This window comes from Lytechinus variegatus, chromosome 15 (genome assembly GCF_018143015.1).
Source record: "Lytechinus variegatus isolate NC3 chromosome 15, Lvar_3.0, whole genome shotgun sequence".
NCBI lineage: Eukaryota > Metazoa > Echinodermata > Echinoidea > Temnopleuroida > Toxopneustidae > Lytechinus > Lytechinus variegatus.
In genome coordinates this window covers 21647324-21665904 of record NC_054754.1, presented here as the reverse complement: position 1 = coordinate 21665904, position 18581 = coordinate 21647324, and the positions used below count along the sequence as shown (strand labels likewise).

Here is an 18581-nt window from a genome sequence, read left to right as displayed (position 1 = left end):
ATGGTGAAGATGAATAACTTCGTTCACAAGAAAACAATGGAAAATAAAATACAACACGCGATTTACTGTGTGTACATAGCAGAAAACTATGACATTCTACCGCTATTTTATGTTGTGAAGAGATCATAAGTTTTAATCAAAATTATACACAAGCAGTTTCTACTCACATGTTCGAAATTGAGTTGATCTTTAATCCATGCATCATGTTCAGATGTACCAACATTCCATCCACCTTAACATGTCCATGATTATTCAAACGCAACCAAGAATACACAGAAATGTATTTTTAAATCTAAATTCTAAAGCAGGAAAACTAACCGCATGTTTCAAAGTGACATCGAATAAATTCCCCCGGAAGCTCCACACCGTAAATCAATTTGGTTGAGGAATCATTGCACTCCATCTGATCATCACAAAGATGAAAGTATGGACCGATCGCAGAAAGCGTTGCAATCAAACGAAACTCTAACAAATCACGCCTCTTTCGTCTATTTTTGAAGGGTGAAAAGATGTATGATTGAACGTAACTCTTCCGCAACGGTGCTCCGAAGATGATTACTACATGCAGGCTCTCCATTTACAGCTGTATCTTTATTTCACAAGAAAACCAGAAACATTTCTCTATGATCTATCTGATTATGATGTTAGTCAATGATTATTGACTGGACGCCTATTCAATGTTCACTCGATGAAGCCAAACGTCGAAATGGTGAACCGCAGCAATGCACATCGCGAGCTCTGTAATCTGGTGTTAGTACGGTGACGTAAGATGATGATTGGCTGAAAATGTGATTCGTCTCTATCCAATCAGAGATGGTTCTAAATGGTTGCGACATAACATTACAGGGAATACCCTCAAGAGCGGTGTGAAGCAGAATGTACATATTGCTTGGTTATAAACTTTATAATGAATGTACATTAGGTTTCATCCCAGAGAAAACTCTGAAAACAATACTAAAATACAATATCAATGCCAAGCCTTGCCGGTGTTAACATTTCGTTTCTAAAATTAGATTTTATTTACATTCAATATTAGGTATTTGAATAAAAAATGAATTCAATTAAGGTAAAATATTACGAAAAAATGTAGTGAACTTTATCAAAGTGATAAATTGAACATCCTTCCATAGGGATAATTTATATTCAATGACATTTAGAATGATTGTATTAATATATTGAACACAATATTGATGATGAATGGACACCGATGAAGATTCTTTGTGATCGATATTAATATGATCGGAATCTCACAGGAATCGAACCTGTCCCATCTCATCAACTTTATTGTGTGATTTGGGATTAGACGAAGATTGAAATGTGCAGTATTACAAGCTCAAAAAAATATTTTTTCTCAAACACGTTTGACCAGCTACATATAACGTACTCCACTAGCGTCCTTTTGCAAGGCCTTAATGTACATTGATTTGGCTACTCTCAACCTAGGTGTAGTAAATGGTTATCCGGCAGGAAGAAATTTCATGAATGCTCGAGCACCCGATCAGGGTAGCAGTACTAAATCTGGGGTAACAATATATGCTGTACTTAGAAACATGTTAAAAGCGCTATGTGGATGTAGCATATCATTAAGTAACGGATCAGATTGAAAATAATGTGATAGAATTTACTATGTACTACTGACATGAGATCACGTGATATTCCATAATTCCCATTCATGATTTCTGATGAGTTTCGATGTAAATAAAATTTTAACTCTGTTACTTGGAATCAACAGGGCATTAACCACCCACACCCCCATTCTTGACAAGCCTCAAGCAAGATTGGTGCCGATGGCGCTTCGACCTAGCAACCATGAATTATTGGGCGCCATTTTGAAAAGTGGTGCGCAGGTCGGTTGGAATGTTACAATAAATACCTTCTTAATGCTAAGAGTCCTGACTTGTATTGGTTGGCATGAATCCATAAGGGTGGGGTGTAGCGGGACGGAAGGGGGGGGGGGATGATGTAAGACTGAACGAGGGAACAGTCTTGGTAAGGGAATGTTGTCAAAAATTATGATAATCCAGTCTAGATATCAAATTCTCTATACCAGTCAAGTACATTCACAAGTACGATAAACTACGATTTCAAATAGTAGGCATGCACGATGATGTATCGAATTTCATGAGTTCTTTAACTTAAGGGGGTACGAGCACGATCATAAAGAAATCATATCTTGTCGAGATAAAGGTCCTTCTCATGACTATTGTATAAATATAGCTTTCTTTTTACTTATGTAGATGTTCTACGGCTACGGACTAGGACTAGACTTCTACAAGTGCAAGACAAGTGCAATAATGAAAAAAGTTAGACAACATTTACAGTCCAAAAATAAAAACCTCGCATGATATGCCCTATAGTTTTATCGGAGGATATACTATCTTCTAAAAAATGAAATAATTTTTGTGCAAGGAACAGCTAGAGGGAGAGACAGGAAATTTAAAGAAGTATTGATACAGATCACACGTTCGTTCGCAAGAAAAAATATATATGCAGCACGTGATTTATTGTGCGTACATAACAGGATCGACACATGACATAGGCCTAATTTTATTAGTGTATGTTTTACTTTGATTTTTAACAAAAATTATACACAAGCAGTTTCTACTCACATGTTCGAAACTGAGTTGATCTTTAATACAGCATGTACAGATGAACTAACATTCAATCCACCTTTGTCAAGGATTAATCAAACGCGACCAATTAAGAATACACAGAAATATGTTTTTTAATTCTAAAGCAAGAAAACTAACCGCATGTTTCAAAGTGGCATCGAATGAGATCCCACACCGTATATCAATTTGGTTGAGGAATCATTGCACTCCATCCGATCATCACAAAGATGAAAGTATTTCAAATCGGTCCTTCTACTCCAATGTAACATCCTCCTCGATCCAAAATCAGTTTGAAATTTGCTATACGTACATGACGAACTGTTAGGCATAAGAGCAATACAACGACTATATTGTTTTTCTCAAGCGTGCCACAAAACCTGAAATGTAAAGCTGCCCCGTGAAATCATATTCTGGGACCGATGGCAGAAAGCGTTGCAATATAACGAAACTCCGACAAATCGATGAAACGCTTTTCCCGTCTATTTTTGAAGGGTGAAAAGATGTATGATTGAACATAACTTTTCCCACTCCGGTGCTCCGAATTACAAGCTCTCCATTTACAACTGTATCTTTATATCACAAGAAAAACTCTAAATATTTCTCTATGATCAATCTGATTGAGATAATGATTATAATGACTGAGCAGTACAATGTTCTCTCGAGAAAGCGACACGTTGAAATGATACAAAGCACTGCAATGGCATGCGATATGCGCCCCGCGAGCTCTGCGTCTGGTAGGTTCGGTTGTGTTTGTTAGTACCATTATGGTTAGTACAGTGACGTAAGATGATGATTGGCTGAAAATGTGATTCGTCATATCCTCTCTATCCAATCAGAGATGGTTCTAAATGGTTGCGACATACATTACAGGGAATACCCTCAAGAGCGGTGAAGCAGAATCTACATTTTTGATTGGCTATGACTTCTCTAGCCAATCAGAGACACTGTTTACCTGTAAGGTATGCACCCCATACCATAGGCAGTGTTGTCTGATTCACTTCCTCATCCAATAGTTCAAATGATAAAACTGCAGGGAAATTTCTGGCAGAGAAAAATGCTTAAATGAATTTCTATTTTCATTCTTCGGGGTACATTAATTGTGATGTTTATTTGCTTACAATTAGTACAAGAAGTCAAACCTGAAAATATGCTATTCAATTTATGTGTTTGTCATGAGAATGAAAATATTAGTTAAAAGATAAATAAAACGCCTAAAGAGGTAAGAAATTTCATAAAAACAAAGGTCCTTATTAAAAAAAAGTTGTGCTCATTTAACTTACTATGATAAGCACCTTATCTCAAATAAACATGTGTAAATATGACTTTGAAAATTGTCATAGAAGGATTTATACATAATTATTATGATTTTATCTCTTACTTCAATACATTTTGTGGTTTTCCCGTTTTTACTTATGTACTGAATATCACCCCCTCCCCTTCCACTGCGAATACTAATGAAAGTAAAACAATAAAAAGATTAAGAAACAATAAATCATAATGAAGCTTGGAAATTAAAACATATTTTCCTAACTGTGAATTTTAAGGCCTTAAATGTTACTAAAAATTTTTGGTCCATTTTTTAGGACTTGAATCTTTATACAGTATTGTGAAATATGAGTCCTCAACTGGCCTTAGCCAGAAAATGAATGGATTGTTTTTATTTCCATTTTTTCTCAAAGAAATAAAGATTTCAACCGGGATGAAAATCAAGTGCCTACACTGTAAAAACTGTGGTGTTAAAACTGACCCAATTGGTGTTAATAGAGGACCACACCCTGAGGTGTTTACACCCTAGAGATTGAACATAACACCAAAGAGTGTAAATGTAACAACCATAGGTGTTGTAATAACACCTAAAGGTGTAAAACTAAGACCACCAATTTAACACCGGTGTAAAATAACTGGTGTGGTCCTCTATGTACACCGGTTAACACCAGTTTTTTGCTGTGTATAAGGCCCCGGGATTAACCTTACTTCATCTCAAACTGTCATCACACTTCCAACAAAGTCAATAGATATAAAGTCTCTAAAGGATGAGAAAAGATTGAGGAAAAGAAAAGAAATGTAGACCACGGCCCGGTAACACAAAGGATCTGCAATTGATAGTGAGGTTCATGTTACGATTGATCATACGCAATAAGCAATGCAATCAGCTCTAAAATCAATCGTTACGCGTACAGCGCTCCATGTACGTGATTATACCATTATAATTGTGCGTTCATTTATGAGAACAACAAAACGTGCTACCTTAGTCTCATTTGAAGACCCTGTTGAGGTTAGATAAGGAGTAATCAATAACATTTTTAATATCTATCTCGTTTAAAATAAGGCAGCCATCTTCCCGAGCACCCCCCCCCCCCCGATTTTCATCATTCTTCATGTGTGGGGTTGGATTTTTATGTCATAGATCGATTATAAAATAAACTGAAATTAAATGCAAGTCTCTTGAATTACATCGTTATATTTGGCTGGATATAATGGAATCCAAATCAAATTTTAGTCAATAACGTGCGTTAATAAAATCATTAAGTTGAAAAGAAAAACTATTCCAAACTAATATTATTTTCCTTATTTTATCGATTTACTTTGTCATAACAGTATTAACCAGCACAAGTTGCATATATCTTTGGGTCTGCTATATATACTACAGTGATTCTATTTACCTTGGAAGTTCACGACACCGCTTCATACTTTCCACTCGTCGTGGCGACCACGCAATGTTTTCCGACTCCGCACAGGCTACTACTCTCACTCTTTTGGTAAATTACAATTGTGTTTACCTCATTTTGCTTTGCGCTGGGAGAGAGCTTCATGTAGTTTTTTAACCCTTTTTTTCAATTTATCTTCTCACATCTATTTCACAGTCCATCTTGGTACGGAACGACTCATCTTCAACTTTCCAAAAAAGTAAGTAGGCCTTACTTCAGTTATTTTTTTAATCACAAATGCGAGATATAATTTCACCAAAGAAATTTTAGCAATAAGCATTAGTAGCCTAAATATGCAAGGGCTCTAATTTTCTGATTTTCAAATTTCATATGAAACTAGAAAATAATTGTAAACTGTTTCTTTCAGTGGTGCATTTTTGAAATATTTTAGAAAATTTGCATTTTAATTATGGTATAATCATGATCCTAATTACGAAATAATTGCGATAATTAACGCTTCTTTCATAATCGTTTCTCTTCATAATTAATTTGTGCTGACATTCAAATGACACCGATCACTCAAAACCTTTTATTTTTTGGTTTTGAATATATGTCATAGATACTTCATGGTTGCCAGTTGTCAAGGAAATATTGCTCTTTTGTCGAATTAATATTTGTTGAAAAGTCAAGGTCAATTTCATTTTGCCGTACGCCTATGAATAAAAAAAAAGAAAGTTGTTGAAGAATCTAACTCAGAGAGATCAGAAAAAATTATATAGAAAACTTAATCATAATCCTGAAATTTTATTTGTTAAAGGGGAATCCAGCCTTGGCCATAAAATGTTGTGTTGGGAAGGCGAAAAATAAATTAAATAGAATGGCGAAAGTTTGAAAGAAATCGGACAAGCAATAAGAAAGTTATAGCTGCTTTAAAATTGAGATCACTAATAGAATGTAGATTTCAAATTGGCAACTGGGTAAGTAAATTATGACAAGGGGCAAGGACCACTTTCCCATAGGCCATGTACTTTATTATCAGGGATTTGTGGTTTTCTCCTAAGTACCCATTCCCCTGGGGCAGTAATCTAATTATAATCCAGGCAGTATATTGTTTTATGTCCTCATGAGCGAAAAATACAATTTAAAATAAAACTTTTTGGATAAATGACATTTTAGCCGTAATATGTATTGGAGTACATGGAAGAGTAGTCCTTGCCTTACATCACTTTGACATCCCATATGCCGCAAATTTGAAGTCTCCATGGGTATAGTGATTACCAATATTTACAACATTTAAAAATTCATATTTTTTTGTTGTTTCTCCAATATTGATCAAACTTTCACCTATCAACTTGTCTGATTTTTCTTTTTCTTATAAAAGCAAGTTTTTATTTGGGTTGGATTCCCCTTTAAAAGATATTTATACGTGCGAAATAAAGACGTAGGCCTGTAAATTTTAGAGAGATTCACACAAAATTATCTCTTTATAACTTAATTCATTATCAGATTTATAGTTTCTTTTTCACCGATTTGAACATCCGCGCACTATTGAATATGTAGATATAATGAGGCATTTTCAAAGGTTAATTATTTATATAGAAAAATTGATTTTTTTTAATCCTCTTATGTATTTTTCCAATAGATTCAAGAGAGTGCTTGAAGAATAGTATTTCGTTTCATAATAGTATTCATTAAATTCGTTCATTTTTAATTATGCAAGCCATTGTGCATGTTACAATATAAATCAACCTAACGGTTTATTGATTATTCATATGATTGTAATCGATCATTAAAAATTTGACAATATTAAAAACCCCGCAAAAGGGTGTTGTGGATAAGTCTCTGGACTTTGAACCAAAAGGTCCGGGTTCGAATCAAGCCGCGGTACTCTCGTCCTTTGGCAAGGCGTTTATCTGCATTTGTCTCTCTCCACCCAAGTGTAGTAAAAGGGTGCCAGGTAGGTAGAAATTCCTTGAACGCTCGAGCGGTCGTGCTAATAGTAGCTGTGCTAGGGGTTATAAAAAATTCACCGCTTAGATCATGTAGACATGTTAGAATAAAAAGATTAAGCGAAATATAAAATGTTGTATATGTTTATTATCTAAAAATTTCGTGCACCAATTTTATGTGTCAATAATATATACACTAAACATTTGGGGTCTTTTTTCTTGTATAATAGAAAAGAAGTGCATGTAGGTGCAATGACAAGGATTCGAATCCTGAATGTTTTATGTTTTGTCAGGCGATATAACCACTTGGTCACGGCAACTTCACGATTTTTGTTTTCTCATACGTGGGATGGGGAGAGGGGTAGCCGGTGCAAAATATCTACAGTGAAAATGGAACTTTCTTGTTCAGTTTTTATAACGAATACTGGTTGAAATTAACGTCTCCTTTCAAACATTACGTAGATTTTCTTGCCATAGTTATTACAACGAATTGTCAACTCTTCAATTTCAATGTAGAAAGAAGAAAAATTTTATGGCAAATAATGAAAGAGCATGCAGATTGGAAAAAAAGAGTAGAAAGGGTTGAAGAAAAAGAGACAGAGTTCAAAAGAAAACAGGTAAATGGATTCGTTCGCTTCACTCTCTCGGTTCGGACAGAAAATAGATGAAAAAAAATACTCTGGATCTCCTTCTATCCTCGGAGTCCAGATGCTATAGTCATACTGACCTGTCCAAAAGTCATGATAGGAAAAAGAAAAACAACTAGTCATAATTCAGCGAAGGGTCGCTAGTCATAATACATGAAGATGGTAGCCAGGCCGGGGGCTTGGCCCCACAATTGGTAGGTATACGTTGCGGGCAAAAAAAAAACTAAACAGGGAGCCAGCATTGAGACTGACTAATCGTGAAAAAGACGGTCTTCGGAACTATGCAAACTGTTTAAGAATTTGGTGACAACGATGGCCTCTGTAAACTGGCGATGTACATGATGTACACTGCTGACCGACCGACTCTTGCGCGCTTAGTGCGAATAGGCATGGTAGGGGTGAATCATATAGTCATGTAGCCCCCCCCCCCCCATTATAATCATAGATTGCATCAGATCTCTATTATTATAGTACATCTATGTGGGGGCTAATACGGACTTCGATGCGTGCGTCCGAGCGTGCAGCGTGTCAACCGAATTCACATACATGAAGAAAAGAAGAAACGAATTAGAACGAAGAGGCGACGAAAAAAAGTTTTTGAACGGTGATCATTGCGATATTTTTTTCGCGAAAGGAAATGTGCTGATGTATTGGAATAGTAATTGAGCGTAAGAACGGTGGTCTACTTCTCATACGCACCACTCTAAAAGAAAAACCAACACTTAATAAAAAAAGAATATCAAACCATGGTCTGCTAATTGTAAACTTGCTAGTCGTGCATGAAGATAGTTTCTTTTGTCTCAATATAGAGTGCCTTTAGTATACAGAGTACAAACAAAACCTTGTTTAAGTTTATACAACACATTTTGTTGTTTTAACAGTTTCAATAAGTGTTTAGAATAACAGATTTGAATTCATAATGAGGGGCGTCGCCCCCCAAAAAAAAAGATACACAACGAAGGGGTAAAATGGAGAAATGGAAAGGAAGAGAAACCAATAGGGGCCATCTTCTGTATTAATTTTTTATCATAAAATCTATCACAAACATCACAAACTTTGATTTTTGTATTAAAAAGTGTTAACGTTTTTTTTCTCTCTCGCTTCGCCCTCTCGCAGTTGTTGTTTTTTTAGAGAGAGAGATTTTGCATCATACGCCATGTCTTGCCCCTCCTCCCCAAAAAAGAAAAATGTGCTACTCAATACACCACTGCTAAAACATGCAGGGTGTATGCGATTAATGAAATTTTCTTCAATAAAGAACAATTTCCTTTGAAATATATGTATTATGATTGCGATTGTAATTTTTGTTTTGATGGAGATGCATTCGTTCAGTTAGTCAAGTCCATGAATTCATGATTGTTCACTTGGTCTATGTAATCTATTTACAGTACAATGAAAATTATTACCATGCAAATCACAGTGAGATTGTAAGGGGAAGACGACTGAATGTAACCATTTTATTATCAACATAACCAGATATATTAAGGCGAAATCATTTGATAATAATCTACAAAATGTATACTAAAACAAAACACATCATATTACCTTCATATTGATTTTATTCCAATGTATGATGACTCCAATACATGAGGAAATTGTACATTATATTTTATCAACAATTTGCTTGCAGCGGAAATGCTCCCGTTATGATTATAATACATGTATATACAGTATGTATTACAGAACTGCGTTGTATGCAGCACAATTTCTTCCGCTGGTGTATTGAAATGGACTTTGATCATCGTTTACCCTCGTAACAATGAAAAATCAAATGCGATACAATTTATAAATGATTCGCCCCATCGACTCTGATTCGGCAAAAGAGAAAAATCAAATCGCGGGATCCATTGATGGAGTTTGTAATTATTGTTAGACTAACTTTTTGTTTATTTCTTTATGCAAATTAGGAAAGATTGGAGAAGAGACAAATCGGCAAGAAAATAAAACTGGTATAACAATATTACACGGTGTAACTGGTTGGATGGCTAATTAATAACTCTTTAAAACAAAAACAAAAAACGTTTAGTAGAAATTTACCTACGATGTGGTGAGAAGAAAGATAATAAATTTGTCAGGACAAATCATGATTATATGGCAGAAAAGTATTTTTACGATTCATTTGATATTTTATCATGTATTTATTTTGGAGCGCGAGAATAAAGAACCCCATTGAAGGAAACATTTTTTTCTCCATTTCATGCAAAGAAATGTCACCTCATCACTCTTCAGTAAAATTGACTAGACAACAGAGGCGTCGATTATGGGGGGGGGGGCAGGGGGGCGATCGCCCCACCAATGAAAATATTGGGGGGGCAAACATATCATTTTGCCCCCCCAATAATTCCGCATGTGCTAAAAATAAAATAAGATTGTAATGTTACACAGAAATCAGCAAGCGAGATTGAGATACAAAACTCGTTCTTTGTCTAAAATCGTGCTCAAAATGTCCACTTTTCAGTTTGGAATATCAAAAAATTTCAGCTCGCGCTTCGCGCTCGCATCATTTTTGTAACAAAAAACCCATACTTTCCATGATTAAATAGGTGAATATGGTCCCGTTTTCAGTTCTAAACCTCAAAAGAACTCCCACTTCGATTTGCAATAATCTTTTGTTGGATATATATATCTTGTTCTTTATTAAAAACGTCCATTAAACTCATTTTTTTTTTCAGATCGAAATATCAAAATTTTCAGCTCGCGCTTCGCGCTCGCATTAATCTGCTGGCATGTGGTGAGATATGTATGTATATATATATATATAAATATGTGTGTGTGTGTGTATATATATATATAAATGTACACATATATAGGCATATGTGTGTGTTTGTGTGATCAAGCGCCTTTGGAAAATTGATTCATGATTTTGCCCCCCCAATCTGAAAAATGGATCGACGCCCCTGCTAGACAAGGGGACCGTTTCATCAAAATTTTTGTCTGAAAAGTTGTCAGGTCTGACATCTTTTCTTGATTCTCATTCGGCTGAGAGGCACTGTTACTATAGTACTGTAACTGTCGGGTAAAATAGGACTTGTCGGAAAAAACGTCTGACAAGTCCTTTCATTTCATTTCATTTATTTCCATATCCATGATATCACAAAGTATATAATATAACTCAGACATACAAACAAAACGCTCCCCAGAAGTCAGATGGGTGCAACTCATATGGCAATCACTGATAGTCACATTTCTGACATAATTATATTCTAGTTAGAAACACAATCCAAGTAAAATACGACGAGAAATGTTAGAATACGACTAGAATGACAGTTGCACCCAGCTGACCCTATTAACTAGTCATTTTAAGCGTATCTATTTTGCAATATATTTTTGCTTCTAGAACGAGTATCAAAAGAAATGGCAACTCAGCATTGTGAAACATACCCAAGTGACAGAGACAACGCCGAAAATAAGGTAAGAAAATAGTACTGTTTAATCAGGCAATGAGAGAGTATACGGCAGTGATATAAAGTATTGGTATACCAGATATATTTAGTTGTTAAAAGTCATTTTGGGCAAACTGGTTTGGAGATATTTTCATAAGCTTAAATCTAATCTGGTAGTAATTCACTGAAAATGATGTTCATTTGCTTTTGTTTTCATGTGGGATTATGGTCTCTATCAGTTTGTATTTTATCAGTCTTTATATTTTTATTTTTAGTTTCAGTTTTTTCTTCGTTTTTATTTTGTTAGATATCGATACAGGTCCAAGGTTTTCGTCTTGAAATTTATTCAACTCGCCAGACCAAATTCTCCTGCTCCATTGATAAAAATGAAGTAGAAATCGTGCTGAAAATCAAAGTGAGTATATCAATAAAAATTGTAAAATTCACTGTGATATTATTCAAAATATTCTTTAAACAAATAATGTCATACAGTATAATGATGCAAATTTGAGCAAATCAAGCAATATGAATAAAGCTATGGATGATTGATTGATTGATTGATTGATTGATAACGAATTTATTCATTCCAAAATTTTAACAAAGTTACAAAGTAAAGCAAAAGATAATATAACATTTTGAAATGAAATAGGAACCTTCTGGAAAGCAAAGCTTGTTATCGAAGGTTTCCTTCAATAAATAAGACATATTAATGCAAAAACAAATATATATCTATATATAATATACAAATCATATCGTTCTTGTTGAAGTTCAAAATATGTATAATATACAAGTCGTCATATCTTTCTTGTAAAAATTATATGTAAATCCTTGTTAAATATGTATATGTACATGTAAGTAAAACTTGAAGTTTTGCTTTACTTTGTACTTCAAAACTTGAAGTACAAAATTGATAAATGCGAATGCTGCCCTCTATGTGCCGTTCTAAGACTTTGACCAACTCACATAGTCAGACAAGTGCTGCACAGAATGAATTTTCATATTCATTTTAAATCATTCACTCCTCGTATGCAAACCTTAATGAGCATAAATCCTCTTTGTGCTAAATTTTGTCATGACATTAACGGGTCGTGTGGTCTAGTGGTTAGAGCATCATAAAGTTGTGGGTTCGAATCCCCGTTCTGCCATTCGCATTCACTGTAAAAAATATTGGGCAAAATTTTAACCAGCACGAGGGTAGTTATGTATCAAACCAATTTTGGGCGGTATTTTACCGAATGCAGGAAGCATATTGTCCAGTAAGGTTAAAAAATAAGCAGAAATTACTTAAGAATGAGCAAAATTTCATCACTCTGGATAAATAATAATGCCCAAAAGAAATGCCCAATGTTGGTTGGATACATAATTACCATCATGGAGCATTTTTACCCAATATTTTTAAGAGTGTTGTATCAAATTTGATTTCTAAAAGACCCGAGAATCCTCTCTCGTCTAGGTTAGCCACTGAGCCTGATGAATTTCGAAGTAAAATGATCGCCATGTAATTGATTATGTACCAGCTTTGCGTTTATCAGCAAAAAAAAAAGCAAAAACAAACAAACAAATAAAAAGACTGTCAGAAGCGATCAACTATAGGCCTTATCACTTCTCTCATTTCATCCGTTTTCAAGGCTAAATGAAGGGAGAAAGAAAATAAGTAAGTAAATGCGACCTTTTCTCACTATGAAATACTTTTCTCTCCACTTCACCATTTATTTTGTAATTCCTCCACACTTCTAAAGGAAGAAAAAGAGGTCTTGACAATCGGTGTACAGCCTCAGGACGAAAGAAACATCGGAGTAGGACTAGACACTGCTCCCGAAACTTCGGGGTCGGAGACACACGATGACGATATAATGTCTGAAATTGTAAGTATACAACGCTTATTTCTTCTATTAGCGCCCCATCCCTGTCTTCTTCTCCACGGCGTGTATGTGTGTGTTTTGGGAATGGGGTTAGCCAATTTTAGCCAGCGTTAGCGTGGACATATACAAGTCCATGTAAATATGCATGTGACACTTTGTCCAAAGAATGTTATAAACCTCAATTTTCGAGATTATTTTGTGGAAAAATTGATAGATATTTGGTCCTCTATATAATAGTCAATTCGATGATATTTCATGACAAATTATACACACTGGTAATGAAAATATGCTGTCACTTGTACTGCATTGCATAAATCTTATTATATATTTACCCAAATATTTGTCTAATTTCTCAATTATTATAGGGACCACTGCGATCTGATGGCGGAAGCCATGTTTCTCTGGGATTGCCAGAGGAGTGATCACGGATCATTATTAGCTTGGAGAGGAAGGGGAGGGGCCAGTAGGGGGGGGGGGGGTAGAGTGAATGGTAAGAACAATCGATCGGATGAAGGGAGGCAAGTTTCTCTGGGATTGCCAGAGGAGTGATCACGGATCATAATTACCTTGGAGGGGGTGGGGTGAATGGAAAGACACTCCTCTACTTTCCAAAATGCTTATCAGAATTTTCTGAAATAGATGCCTGAAATACTTTACTAATCCTTGTGCTGTGTTTTACCACGTTTTTTTTCCCCAAAAAAATAGTAATAATAATCATGCCTCTAAATTTAAAAGCATTGCATTTTGGTGGTGTTTTTTTATTTGGTGATTTTTATCAGGGGCTGCATGATCTTAATTGGAGGGGCACCTAACTTCAATTATATCTAGATGTCATATCTAATGAAATACGGGGATCCACAAAACAGCATAGTATGTACGGTAATGTGAACATTTTTGGATGGTGTATTTTTTATCAGGGGCTGCATTATCTTAATGAAAGGGGCACCAGAATTGAATTATATTTTGATGTAATATCTAATGAAATACTAGAATCAACACTGTAAAAACTGTGGTGTTAAAACTGACACCAATTGGTGTTAATGGAGGATCACACCCTGAGGTGTTAAAATAACATCCTAGAGATTGAACATCACACCAAAGAGTGTAAATGTAAGAACCATATGTGTTGTAATAACACCTATAGGTTTAAAACTAACACCACCAATTTAACACCGGTGTAAAATAACTGGTGTGGTCCTCTATGTACACCAGTTAACACCACAATTTTTGCTGTGCACAAAACAGCATAGTGTGCATGGTAATATGATCTCAGAAAAGAAACAAATGCATTGAACTGATTGGTAAAGAGAGCAAAAACAAAGGCAAAAAAATATCAGCTGAAAAAAAATCTGGGACCGGTGTACCTAAATGTACTCTTTGCTCTTAACGTACTAAATGTGGTAATCGAAAAGTCTTTCATTGAACACATTATTTTTTTCTTCGATTTTCAGAAGGTAACTTGCCTACATAGCATACTCTGCTCCATATTACTCATAAGGTATCTGTAACCATGGTAATGTACATAAACAAAAACAACATCTTGTTCATATTCACGTATAGACAGTTAAGAGGCTATTTATTAATTATGAATATATATTTGTCGTATTTCTGTATATACTCTGGACAGATGCTTTTCTGTATATCTGATTAATTTTATCATTTGTGTTTAGTCAAAGGCCCAGGTGATGGCAGAATTCTTAGATTAATGAGAAGCGGGGGGGGGGGGGGGGGGGTGGGGCAGGATATGTATCTAAAGAACGGTATGATGCAGATAATAACTGTCCAATTCATTATTTTCCATTAGAGATAATGATTCAGTGGGACATGGTGGCTCAGTGGTAGAGCGCCCGCCTCATGGACGGGAAGTCGTGGGTTCGATCCCCGGCCGAGTCATACCAAAGACTGATAAAAAATGGAACCTTCTGCCTTCTTGCTTGGCGCTCAGCATTTAGAATGGAGAAGGGTAATAACATACTATGTTATGCAGGGCCCGCTGGAAGAACAGCTTACAGCTGAGACTGGCTACCCTGGGTAACAAATAATAATAACTCTTATTATAAGAGTTATTATTATTTGTTATCATTATTATAATTATTATTATTATTTACCCCCCCCCACGGATTTTCGCCGGTGTTCGATTGATGTGATACCAGTTGATACAATTCTGATTCACATGATTTGTAATGGGGGGGTCATTTTTCTTCCATAGTACTGTTGTTAAGATTTATAATTATCACGATTATTCAACCACTTTGATACGTGTATTGAATTGTTATATTTCATATGCAGTTCGAAGTGTATTTTTAATAATAATTTTGAGGTGCGAAATTCATTTTGCTGTTATAGTAGTAATAAATAAAATGAAATTGATTTAGGTTTAATCCGGTGGTACCATGGTAATTGTCCTAATACTGATTTTTTTATTGTCATGATTGTGGTGTCGTGTTTGGTAATTGTATATATATATATATAACAATGACTGCCATAATTAAAACAATAGAATAATATTTTCATTTAGTGATCAATAAATACAGAGTGATTATACATTCACTCCTCCTGTGTATTACATGTAAAATTATAAAGCAAAATTGTCATGTTAAGTGCCCTGACCGGTGTCGTTTGCATTGTGGTATGTTTGTATATCAACTATTGATCATGTTGATAGTCGAGTCTAAAGGGATGGTCTAATATCTATATCTAAATAAATAGAGTATAGTTCACAACCCAAAAAGCTGAAATTTTCATCAAAGTAGAATAACAATGAAAGTTTTCAAAATTTCGTAGTTTAGCAATATTTTGTAAAAACAGTTATATGCACATCGTCATGAATATTCATTAGGTGGGCTGATGATGTCACATCCCACTTTCCCTTTTCTTATTTTATTACATGAAATCATAAATTTGTCATTTTTTCATACATGTGAAAATGATGTGTTCCATTATTATGAAATAATTTGCGGCAATAAATAACTAATGCACTTAATCGGTTGTCAATCCAATTGTTTTATTATAGAAAATTTGGAATAAACTGAATTTCATATAAGAAAATACAAAAGAGCACGTGGGGATATGACTTCATCAGCCAACATAATGAATATTTATAAAGACATGCCTAGAACTGTTTCACCAGTCGTGAATAATGCAATTTTTTAAAAAATCAATAACTTTGTTACTTGTTATCAGATTTTGATCACATTTCAGCATTTTGCTCTGTGAATTTTACTCTATTTATTGAGATATAAATATCTCCAGACTGGACCATCCCTTTAATCGTGGCTGACAACGATAAACATGATGATGATGACGGTGATGATGATATTGATGGTAATGATGATGGTGAGGATGATGACGATGGTGGTGATGATGATGATGAGGATGATGGTGGGGATGATGATGGTTATAATGTTGATGGCAGTGATGATGATGGTGAAGATGATGATGACGGTGATTATGATGACGGTGATGACAATGACGATGGTGACGATTGTTTTGAAATTGATGTTGAATTGATGATGATGCCAATGAAGATTATTAATTTGATGAAGAGCATTATGATAACGGAGATAGTAATTATTGTCCTGATGAAAATGATGTTGGAGATAACACTGATGGTGATGATAACAATGAAGATCTTTATGATTAGATTGAAGATCATGATGGTGGTGGTGATAACAAAAGTGATAATGATGGTGGTGAAGAAAATGATGTAAACAATGATCATGACAAAATCTCCTGTTTTCCCCTCATCCTTCTTCTTCTCTTTCTTCTTCTTCTCCTCCTTCTTATAACCCTACCCCTTTCGTCATCTTCCTCTCCTTCTTGAAATTGCAATCTAACCTCGCAACTGTTTGTCATCAAGAAAACGGACAGGAAATAACATTAAAATAATATAAATTCTCTCACTCCCTCTTTATCCACCTATTATTTCGCCTTTCGAGTCTTTCATTTTTTCTCTTTATTATTCAATCTTACAATTTCCCCTTTTCTGCGGGTTGGATTTGCCAATTTGCAAAACACAAACAAACTCGGGAGGTTGTGTCAGATTCTCCTACATCCATGTGATAACATTTGTGTATTCATTTATTTACATCAACATGTATTATAAGTTAATATAATTTCTTGTAGGTAATATTATGTAATACCCCAAAACATCAAAATGAAAGTGAATCTATCATCGGTTTAAGCTATTCGAATTGGAAAGCAAGAGATAAATATTGATTAGAAATTAAGTAATCTAAAGTAAATAAGGAAGATGTAAATAATTTACTCGCTGAAATGTAGAATCATGATGGCATTTCATATAAATAACATCAATAATAGCAATACGTAATAATATAATTTTACGTTAATCTATGAGTAATCGGAATTATTGAGATGTAGATAGACTTTTAAGCCCATAGATATACTATATCAGTTAAGAAAAATGCATAACACATTTATCATTCAAAGGAAACTCTGAACACGATAATAAAAATATATTATATTAATGCCATGTCTTGCCGGCATTGTCCTTTTGTTTCTAAAAGTAAGTTTCATTTACACTCAATATTAGGTATATGTATATTTATAAAAAATAAAATTATTGACACTCCTACGGTAAAATATTATGAAAACATTGAAGTGATTTTTTTATCAAAGTGACAAATTGGACACACTTCCATAGGGACAATTTATATTCCTTGACATTTAGAATGATTGTATTAATATATTGAACACAATATTGATTTTTTTTTTGATGATGAATGGACACCGATGAAGATTCTTTATAATCGATATTGATATGATCGGAATCTCACAGGAATCGAACCTGTCCCATCTCATCAACTTTATTGTGTTATTTTTGCTTAAGCCGAATATTGGAATGCACAACATTAAAACAGGTTCATCAAATTATTATTTCCTAAACATGTTTGACCAGCTACATATATCGTACCCCACCGCATGACTAGCGTCCTTTTGGCAAGGCCTTTATCTATATTTACCACTATAGCGTGTGTCCTTACTTGTGTGTGTGTGTGTGGGGGGGGGGGGGGGTAGACTGAGATTCACTTCCAATCAAATACATTAATCATGTTAATAAGTATGATAAATTACAAGTAGTAGGCTTGCACAGTATCGAGCCCGAGTTGCATTGGTTCTTTATCAATTTAAGAGGATACGAGCATGATCATGAAGAGAGCAAAGCTTGTTTAGATATACATGTAATTATAGCTCCTTCGCATGACGATTGTATAATTACAGTTTTCATATTGTGTATTCGTAGATGTCCATGTGGCCAATGACTAGGTAGAGACTTCTACAAGTGCAACAATGAAAAGGTTAAACGCCATTTATAGTAAAAAAAAGCATGAAACGCATTATAGTTATATCAAAAACTATCTACCAAGAAAAAAATTATTTGCTTGCAAATAAAAGCTAAAAAGGGGGAGAAAGGAAATTCAAACAACTACAGAACACACGTTCGTTCGCAAGAAAAGAAA

The 18581-nt window shown here is 34.7% G+C and overlaps 1 protein-coding gene across 1 annotated transcript; it reads left to right on the top strand.

The window, feature by feature from the left end:
* The first annotated feature begins 5377 nt into the window (after positions 1-5377).
* LOC121429079 lies at positions 5378-13523 on the top strand. The gene is made up of 5 exons (XM_041625983.1): positions 5378-5519; positions 11194-11267; positions 11547-11654; positions 12979-13104; positions 13467-13523. Exons 2-5 carry the CDS (start codon positions 11211-11213, stop codon positions 13521-13523), a joined length of 348 nt encoding a protein of 115 aa, XP_041481917.1. The 5' UTR covers positions 5378-5519; positions 11194-11210.
* Positions 13524-18581: the final 5058 nt, after the last annotated feature.

Bases quoted from the DNA above. Each gene is read 5' to 3' on its own strand.
- LOC121429079 (XM_041625983.1), top strand. From the start codon at position 11,211: ATGGCAACTCAGCATTGTGAAACATACCCAAGTGACAGAGACAACGCC. The intron at 11,268-11,546 runs GTAAGAAAATAG...TTATTTTGTTAG, and splicing joins GAGACAACGCCGAAAATAAG to ATATCGATACAGGTCCAAGG. The intron at 11,655-12,978 runs GTGAGTATATCA...ACACTTCTAAAG, and splicing joins AAATCGTGCTGAAAATCAAA to GAAGAAAAAGAGGTCTTGAC.